The sequence below is a fragment of the Drosophila persimilis genome, unplaced genomic scaffold (genome assembly GCF_003286085.1).
Source record: "Drosophila persimilis strain 14011-0111.01,24,50 unplaced genomic scaffold, DperRS2 tig00000232-arrow-arrow-pilon, whole genome shotgun sequence".
Classification (NCBI taxonomy): Eukaryota; Metazoa; Arthropoda; class Insecta; order Diptera; family Drosophilidae; genus Drosophila; species Drosophila persimilis.
Window position 1 is genome coordinate 633,355 of NW_020825307.1, and position 8,368 is coordinate 641,722.

The following is an 8,368-nucleotide window of genomic DNA, read 5'->3' on the forward strand; positions in this document are numbered from 1 at the left end:
AATTTCAGTATCCATCTAGTCCCCTTATTTGAAAACAGAAATACTTTATTCTACTCTACCATATCGTTTGATGTAATTCAATTTTCAAATTCAGAGGTAATCGAACACTCACAAAGAAATATACATCCCGTCAAATCAACTCAAAGACCAACAAATATAAAAACGATGTTCAAGAATCGTTTCACGGGTCTTATGACGCGGAAGGGCACGGCCACGGCCACGGCCACGGCCCATGCGAGAAACTACATCTTTCAGAAGAGTTTCAATGCACGCCAAGTGCTGATGGCCAAGGCTAAGGCGAATGGGGCACCACAGACAGAGACCTTGGAGCACCAGACCCCGAATCAAACGCAGCCGGAGAGTGCTTGTCCGGAAGTGAAGACAACAGGAAAAACTGCTGTGCCCTTGGCCGAGAATACACGCAAGACAGGTGAGACTTTCGTGTACGTTTTTTCTGCTCAGAATGGCAATGGTATATCCGGCTTCTCTTGCAGTTTCCCTCAAGACATTTACAACCGCCCCATCGGCCAGCTTTTCCGATCAGCGCGAAAGGTGGATGGCCAGCACCAAGGAGATTCAGCGCAAGGCCATGCTGGCAGCCAAAGAAGGTCCTACCAAGGCAGCAAGCAACAAATGGTCGACTCCCGGGCTATACGACTGGCAGCAGCAGCTGTCGCCGCAAAAGAAGCCAAATGTCGATAATGAGATCATCTCCCCAGCGGAAGGCCAACGGAAGTCTTGGACGAATCGCGTGCACGGCTCACAAATGCAGAAGCAGAAACAGACACGGTTCCTTGAGGAACCGAGTGGCAGGCAGCACGCCAGAAGAGATATGGAACAGAAGGGACATAGGATACAGCAGATAACCAGAATGGAGTCCAGAGCTTCGGCAGCAGCAGCCCCTGCAGAGCTCGAGGAACCGAAGAAGAAGTCGCCCGAGCGTTTGGCTTACCTGGAGGCCATCCAAAAGCTGAACAGTTACCACGCTTTCGACTCGGTGCCCGTGCGGATGGGCCGGCAGGGCTCCGATTGCCAGCCGGATCCGATGATAGAACATACCCTGGAGTGCTTGGAGAGGACGAAGCTGTCAAAAGCGCAGTTGGAAAGCATTCCCGTCATACAGATATCCGGATCGAAGGGCAGAGGAACCACATGTGGCCTCGTTCAGAACATCCTGCTCTCGCATGGTATCAAGACAGGGCTACTCTGCTCGCCCCATCTCTTCTTTTCCTGCGAGCGAATACGCATCGATGGGCAGCCCTTGAGTGAGGTTCAGTTCACGAAGCTCTTCTGGAAGATTCATGCCAGGCTGGCAAAAATGCAACCACCGCCAGCCTACGACCAACTCCTGACGGTGATGGCCTTCCATGCGTTCCGCCGGGCGAATGTGGATGTGGCCATTGTGAAGGTGGGCAGTGGAGGCGCCAGCGATTGCACCAACGTCACCTCGCATGCGGGAACAATCGGCATCAACACTCTGAGCCGGGATAAAAGGTCGGATCTGAGGCATACCATGCGGGACATTGCCTGGGCCAAGGCGGCAATCATGAAGCCCTCTGCCAGCATATACACGAATGTCAGCCAAGCAGAGTGCTGTGAGGCCCTAGCCCAGAGGGCCAGGGAGCTTGGCGTCCAGCTCCATCGAGTGCCCACATTCGAAGCCCTGATCGAGGCAAACCTCAACCAAAAGCACCTGCTCTCCAAGGCAAACCATTCCGTGAAGTTGAATGGCTCATTGGCCATCCAGCTGGCGTGCGACTATCTCAGGCGCCACAAGCCGGAGCTTGTGGTGGGATTGGACACAAATACAGTTAAATTGTCTCAACGTGCGGCCCGCGGGATTGGCAGCTTCCAGCCGGCGGGACATTTCGATGTGATCAGACAGGACAGCCTTAATGTCTATTTGGACACGGCTGATTCTGTCGAATCGATGATGGCATGTAGGGAGTGGTTCTATGCCGGTACTCGGGCCAGTCGCTCGCCAAAGATTCTGCTGTACAGTAGGGGGAAGGATGCCAATGCCAAGGATCTTCTAGCGATCCTTCGCTTCAAAGTGCGCTTCGATGAAGCCTGCTTTGTGCCATGCCCCAGTTTCTTCGAGGGCGAAATCGTAGCCGAGGAGTTATCCGCGGCCATGGTCTGGGACGACAAGCAGGAGCTGCAGCGGGCAAAGAACAACGCCAGAGCCTGGTGTCGTCTCTGCGAGGAGATGGGAAAGAAGGACACCTCCCATCTTACCCTCTCGGTCAACTCATGCTTTGACCACGTCCGCACCAAGTATGGCCAGCAGAGTGAAGTCGATGTCTTGGTAACTGGCTCCCGACAGTTGGTGGCTGCAGCCATGACGACGCTCAACAAAATGAGGGGCTCTAAGGCTCCAAGCCACCACAGTTGATCCATTTAAATTTTGTAGTTTTTCTTCCAAATTTCGAAAGCCAAACGAATATGGAATGGAATCACCACCAAAAACTCCAGCTAGAGCAAGTACGATTTTAAATAAATCCCAAACAGAATAGTTTTTATCATAGACCAATGAAATTTACGCGATGCCAATCTGTGAGGGAGTCATGGCCTTTATCTCGTGGAGCTGTTGGTCTCACTAGAAAGCCCCATTGCGCCATTGCCCCATTGTCGGTCCCGAAACCCAGTTGAACACAGTTGTAGTTCGGAGAAACTCACACAGATTTTAATGGTAATATATTCGTGCTCAAAGGTCAGCCAGCAAGTCGCAGTGCAGATATGCAGTCCAGATATGGCTGTGCTGCGGCTGTCCTTGAAATCAATTAACAGACTGAAGGGCTTAACACTACAAAATCAAAGTCTATACGATTGAATATAGTCTATTGTTTTGTTCGATTCCAGTCAAACGTCTCTTCCACGGCTGGCATATGTTTCCTTTGGAATGCCAAGCCCCTTTTGATTATCTTTCAGTTTAGTGAACGTCTATTTGGCCATCAATCGTAAAAATAAAAAAAAATATATATCTTTCCATTGTGGTAGGTAGGAGTACACTATGGTACTACACATCGAATTAAATTGAAACAGTAATAGTTATATCTAAACTAAACGAGTGCGACTACACTTTCTTCTCTTGTGTATATACGTGGATGTGTATACGGGTTTCGTGGTGTGGTCATCAGTTAATTCTTTCACTTCAGTGCCGCGTTCAGTGCGACGTTTGAAACGCGCCTTAAACTAAGTTAATCCAAAATGTAATGCAAAAATCAAAATAAACAAAATCATTTCCATTTGTAGCCACTTGGCAGCTACGATACTTGAAGTACGATAACGTAAAATAAAGCGTCCTAATACTTTCTTCTTAGCTTAATTGTTTAACTCTTTAATTTGTGTTAATCCGTGTGTTTGTGATGGCTCTCAAAGACTCAGTCTTGACATTCTCTGATGAAGGTGTATTCCGTTGGTTTGGTGGGTTTGGGAGGGGTTGTCCTGGGTAAGAAACGACAGGATATTATTTTGTTTGGCTCAAAAGTTCAGGATCAATGTTGGTTTCGGGACCGCAGCATCGGGAGGAAGACGCTCAAGCTGGATTGAAGGTGTGTCCATCATGGCCGTGGTGACTACAGACAGAGACGAATACGGCATCATCTCTGCCATTATAGCTTTCAAACGTTCGAAGGGCAAAACGGCCACACACATGGAATGCCCCTGCTGATGACATTCATCCGAGCAGATGTTCAAGGGATCGTTGAGCGGTATACCGGGCACAGGACGGACTACGGGGACCATGGGCACATCGGGATTGCCGACCAAGGCGCTCGTTGCGGTGAGCAGCTGGGTGACGAGCACCAATTTAAAGAGCTTTAGCTGATTTCCATTTTTGCTGATATCCATTACGGCGCGCATCATGAGGGCCGAGTTGGTCTGGCATTTGGGGATCAGCAGCAGCTCTTCCACCGTGGGACACTGGGCCAGCAGATCGCAAAAGTTCCCGTCCAAATCCACGTTGACCAGCTCGAGGCGACGGATGCCCCCGGCTTGGGCGAGTCCCCTCATGATCTCGTCGACTGGGAACAAAGTCTTCTTCCTTTGGTCCGTTTCTATGCGGAACATCTGCAATTTCGTGAGTGTCGGGAGCATCTCGTTGCCCAGCTGGAGCCGGTGCATGCTCTGGCAGTAGCCCAGAATCAGAGTCTCCAGATTGGGTAGATCCTTTAGAAACAGCAAGCTACCAAAATTCTTAACGCCGCGCAGGCTCAGGACGTGCAGGTGCGTCAGTTTGCCTACGAGGGGCAGACCGGTGATCGATGCCTTCGTATCGGTCATGCGAACGCGCAGCTCATACAGGTTTTCGATCTTGTCGATGTCGGTCATGTTGAGGCACGAGCTGACGCAAGTGCACATCAGCTTCTCAAGTTGAGGCAAGCTACGGAAGATCTGGTGCAGGAAGTCAGCTTTCGTATGATCGGTGCGCACCGAGCGCATATCCGTCAGCACGCGCATGTCCCCAGCGACGAGGGTACCGCTAGTGGGTATGATCGCGCCCATCATGTCGAGTTCGCGTGTGCCGTTGCGTGCCATCTCACGCACCAAAGCTGGCCAATTGTTGACCTTTGTGCCGCGAAGCGAAACTGATTTCCATACTTCAGCGTCACGGGAGCACAAGTGCCACAGCTTGGACACTTCCGAGCAATTGGCCCGATCCTGAAAGATACATTGATTCGATTCAGTTCGGTTCGGTTGGAGCCTGCCTTTCTTTAGATTCTTTCGGTAATTACCTGCTGGTTTAGTGTCTGCATTAGGCTGGTTAAGAACCGGCAATTGAAGCCGCTTCCAAACATCTGCTCCCACGGGTTATCGGGTGGCGACGATTGCTTGGGTGCAGCAATCCGTTTATCGTAGACTTCATAGTAACTAGTCAAGTCCGGCGGATTTGGGACAAGTCTGGTTTGGGGATAGGGCAAAAGCAAAAACAATGACAAAAATTGATTAGTGGACTGTTAAGGAAGAAAACGGGTATGCCAAGGCATCAACCACTAATCTAATCAGACCTCAAGGTCTCAAGGTTCCAAGTGCCTAAGTGCCCAAAGACTCACACTTTTTGTTGGCTTGTCATAGCCGGCTCTGCAACGGCGGAAATCGCCTTCTGACCGCTGATGACCACGACCTCTTGGTGCGTGTACAAATTAATTGGCGTTGAAGCTGGGGTTGTGTCTGTGCTGAGTAGCTCCGCCGGCGGCATCTCGCCAGGCGGCTCGAGCACTTTTATGTCGTCCAGCCCATTGCTAACAGTGCCCGCCTGGTAGCTCTTCTCGCTTTCCCCCTCGCCGTCCTGTAGCTCCCCATATGCAGCCATCAGGGGAACAGCATCCACACTCTCCGCCGACTGCACGCAGCTCTGCAATTATACAATCGTGCGATATATGTGACAGCACACACAAAATGTGAAACACAAACACTGACCTGGCAGACGCTTCCCTCGATTAGCTTTAGGCAGAATCCACAGGTCTCGCGCGTTTCCTGGCGCACTGGGGCGGCGCTACAGAGTAAAGGATTAGGGTCACAATTAACTCAGGAATGCACAGGGTAAGGGACATGCTTACCATGAACTGGCGGTTACGGTCGACGATGCAGCAGCTCTGGCGTTCCCATTTATGGCGGCGGCAAGGAGGCGCGCATTACCCTTGACGGCCATGGTGGCGGTCCAACCCTCAGGGACAGAGGTGGCGCCCTTCGGCAACTTCGGCTTAGGTACGCGTTTGCCCATTACAGGGGCTTCCACCACTTTGGCTGCCAGAGGTTTTATAGCTTCGAGTGCTAGTGGTTTCACAGGCTTGAGTGCCAGAAGTGTCATAGATTCGTCTGCCATCGACAGAAAATCGTCAATCGATTTGAGACGTTTGCCAAACGCCGCTGTGCCAGCTTCTGCCTGGGGCTTTGAATGGGACTCGGCTCCGATCGTCTGACGACGTTTCTGTTTAGCCTTTGTTTTGTCGGACGCCGTCGATTTGCGGCGCTCCTTTAAGGCGGCAAGGTGATCTTCACGACTCAAGGCCTGGCGGACCGTCTCGTACTGGGCTTCGGCACCCAGGATATGCGTCCCGAAGATAAAATGTTCTTTGGTGAGTTCCCCCTGCAGCATTGGTATAATTTCACTAATTTTTCGGCACTTCTTGCCGGAGGGCGATGTGTAGAATATGTGATTCGAGCTGTTGGTTAAGGGGCTTGGAGTTACCACCTCCCGCGTCCAGCCATATTTGAACGGCACGCGATAGAGCTCGTCGGAAATATTTGCCTTTGGCTTTTTGCCTGTCTCCGAGTAAACACTCTTGCGTCGATCGGTCGTCGCGGGTGCCATCACTTCCTCTGGATCGTCGTCATCCGCGCAGATGAGTCTTGGTGGTGGCCCACGATTCTTCTTCTTGTTTTTCGAAAGGTCGTCGTGATCCTTAGTTTTGATTGACGACCTTGGGCGTTTTCGTGAAAGTGGATTCGAGGAACCGGAGAGAGACACCGGAGACCAAAACCGAGGCACTTGAAAAACTTGAGGAAATACTTCATTGAAGTCTCAAGAATGGTTTTGATAAGAGCCAAAAATGATTTATACCTACAACCTAACCTACAAATTTCTTAAGACTAAGAAAAGATTTTCTGGGATCATTCAAAGATATTTAAATATTAAAGAGAGACTTTTATCACACACATAGGAGATAGTAATAAAGGAATCTATGGCATAAAAATAACGAATAAAATGAACTTTTGCTGATTTTAATATATTTTCACAAACAAGTTTATATAATTGTATTAAAATATGTGTTCATTGGCTGTTTTTAATTGTTCTTACCTTGGTAGTGGTCCTTATATATGTAGATCCTATGTGTTTGTTTGCTGCTGTAAGGCTTTTTCAATTTCAGTATCCATCTAGTCCCCTTATTTGAAAACAGAAATACTTTATTCTACTCTACCATATCGTTTGATGTAATTCAATTTTCAAATTCAGAGGTAATCGAACACTCACAAAGAAATATACATCCCGTCAAATCAACTCAAAGACCAACAAATATAAAAACGATGTTAAAGAATCGTTTCACGGGTCTTATGACGCGGAAGGGCACGGCCACGGCCACGGCCACGGCCACGGCCACGGCCCATGCGAGAAACTACATCTTTCAGAAGAGTTTCAATGCACGCCAAGTGCTGATGGCCAAGGCTAAGGCGAATGGGGCACCACAGACAGAGACCTTGGAGCACCAGACCCCGAATCAAACGCAGCCGGAGAGTGCTTGTCCGGAAGTGAAGACAACAGGAACAACTGCTGTGCCCTTGGCCGAGAATACACGCAAGACAGGTGAGACTTTCGTGTACGTTTTTTCTGCTCAGAATGGCAATGGTATATCCGGCTTCTCTTGCAGTTTCCCTCAAGACATTTACAACCGCCCCATCGGCCAGCTTTTCCGATCAGCGCGAAAGGTGGATGGCCAGGACCAAGGAGATTCAGCGCAAGGCCATGCTGGCAGCCAAAGAAGGTCCTACCAAGGCAGCAAGCAACAAATGGTCGACTCCCGGGCTATACGACTGGCAGCAGCAGCTGTCGCCGCAAAAGAAGCCAAATGTCGATAATGAGATCATCTCCCCAGCGGAAGGCCAACGGAAGTCTTGGACGAATCGCGTGCACGGCTCACAAATGCAGAAGCAGAAACAGACACGGTTCCTTGAGGAACCGAGTGGCAGGCAGCACGCCAGAAGAGATATGGAACAGAAGGGACATAGGATACAGCAGATAACCAGAATGGAGTCCAGAGCTTCGGCAGCAGCAGCCCCTGCAGAGCTCGAGGAACCGAAGAAGAAGTCGCCCGAGCGTTTGGCTTACCTGGAGGCCATCCAAAAGCTGAACAGTTACCACGCTTTCGACTCGGTGCCCGTGCGGATGGGCCGGCAGGGCTCCGATTGCCAGCCGGATCCGATGATAGAACATACCCTGGAGTGCTTGGAGAGGACGAAGCTGTCAAAAGCGCAGTTGGAAAGCATTCCCGTCATACAGATATCCGGATCGAAGGGCAGAGGAAACCACATGTGGCCTCGTTCAGAACATCCTGCTCTCGCATGGTATCAAGACAGGGCTACTCTGCTCGCCCCATCTCTTCTTTTCCTGCGAGCGAATACGCATCGATGGGCAGCCCTTGAGTGAGGTTCAGTCACGAAGCTCTTCTGGAAGATTCATGCCAGGCTGGCAAAAATGCAACCACCGCCAGCCTACGACCAACTCCTGACGGTGATGGCCTTCCATGCGTTCCGCCGGGCGAATGTGGATGTGGCCATTGTGAAGGTGGGCAGTGGAGGCGCCAGCGATTGCACCACGTCACCTCGCATGCGGGAACAATCGGCATCAACACTCTGAGCCGGGATAAAA

General features: G+C 50.5%; 3 protein-coding genes across 3 annotated transcripts; 2 read left to right on the plus strand and 1 right to left on the minus strand.

The window, feature by feature from the left end:
- The first annotated feature begins 134 nt into the window (after positions 1-134).
- Positions 135-2,538, plus strand: LOC113565944 (folylpolyglutamate synthase, mitochondrial-like). The gene is made up of 2 exons (XM_026989340.1): positions 135-430; positions 495-2,538. Exons 1-2 carry the CDS (start codon positions 166-168, stop codon positions 2,393-2,395), a joined length of 2,166 nt encoding a protein of 721 aa, XP_026845141.1. The 5' UTR covers positions 135-165; the 3' UTR covers positions 2,396-2,538.
- Positions 2,539-3,483: 945 nt separating this feature from the next.
- Positions 3,484-6,471, minus strand: LOC113565937. Its single transcript, XM_026989297.1, has 5 exons — positions 5,562-6,471; positions 5,422-5,497; positions 5,055-5,356; positions 4,737-4,902; positions 3,484-4,662 (listed from the first exon to the last, which is right to left on the minus strand). Exons 1-5 carry the CDS (start codon positions 6,314-6,316, stop codon positions 3,484-3,486), a joined length of 2,478 nt encoding a protein of 825 aa, XP_026845098.1. The 5' UTR covers positions 6,317-6,471.
- A 530-nt stretch (positions 6,472-7,001) lies between these two features.
- Positions 7,002-8,356, plus strand: LOC113565938. The gene is made up of 3 exons (XM_026989299.1): positions 7,002-7,306; positions 7,371-8,031; positions 8,185-8,356. Exons 1-3 carry the CDS (start codon positions 7,030-7,032, stop codon positions 8,354-8,356), a joined length of 1,110 nt encoding a protein of 369 aa, XP_026845100.1. The 5' UTR covers positions 7,002-7,029.
- Positions 8,357-8,368: the final 12 nt, after the last annotated feature.

Bases quoted from the DNA above. Each gene is read 5' to 3' on its own strand.
- LOC113565944 (XM_026989340.1), top strand. From the start codon at position 166: ATGTTCAAGAATCGTTTCACGGGTCTTATGACGCGGAAGGGCACGGCC. The intron at 431-494 runs GTGAGACTTTCG...CTTCTCTTGCAG, and splicing joins CGAGAATACACGCAAGACAG to TTTCCCTCAAGACATTTACA.
- LOC113565937 (XM_026989297.1), bottom strand. From the start codon at position 6,316: ATGGCACCCGCGACGACCGATCGACGCAAGAGTGTTTACTCGGAGACA. The intron at 5,498-5,561 runs GTAAGCATGTCC...TTTACTCTGTAG, and splicing joins ACCGTAACCGCCAGTTCATG to CGCCGCCCCAGTGCGCCAGG. The intron at 5,357-5,421 runs GTCAGTGTTTGT...GTATAATTGCAG, and splicing joins TCGAGGGAAGCGTCTGCCAG to AGCTGCGTGCAGTCGGCGGA.
- LOC113565938 (XM_026989299.1), top strand. From the start codon at position 7,030: ATGTTAAAGAATCGTTTCACGGGTCTTATGACGCGGAAGGGCACGGCC. The intron at 7,307-7,370 runs GTGAGACTTTCG...CTTCTCTTGCAG, and splicing joins CGAGAATACACGCAAGACAG to TTTCCCTCAAGACATTTACA. The intron at 8,032-8,184 runs GTGGCCTCGTTC...GATTCATGCCAG, and splicing joins AAGGGCAGAGGAAACCACAT to GCTGGCAAAAATGCAACCAC.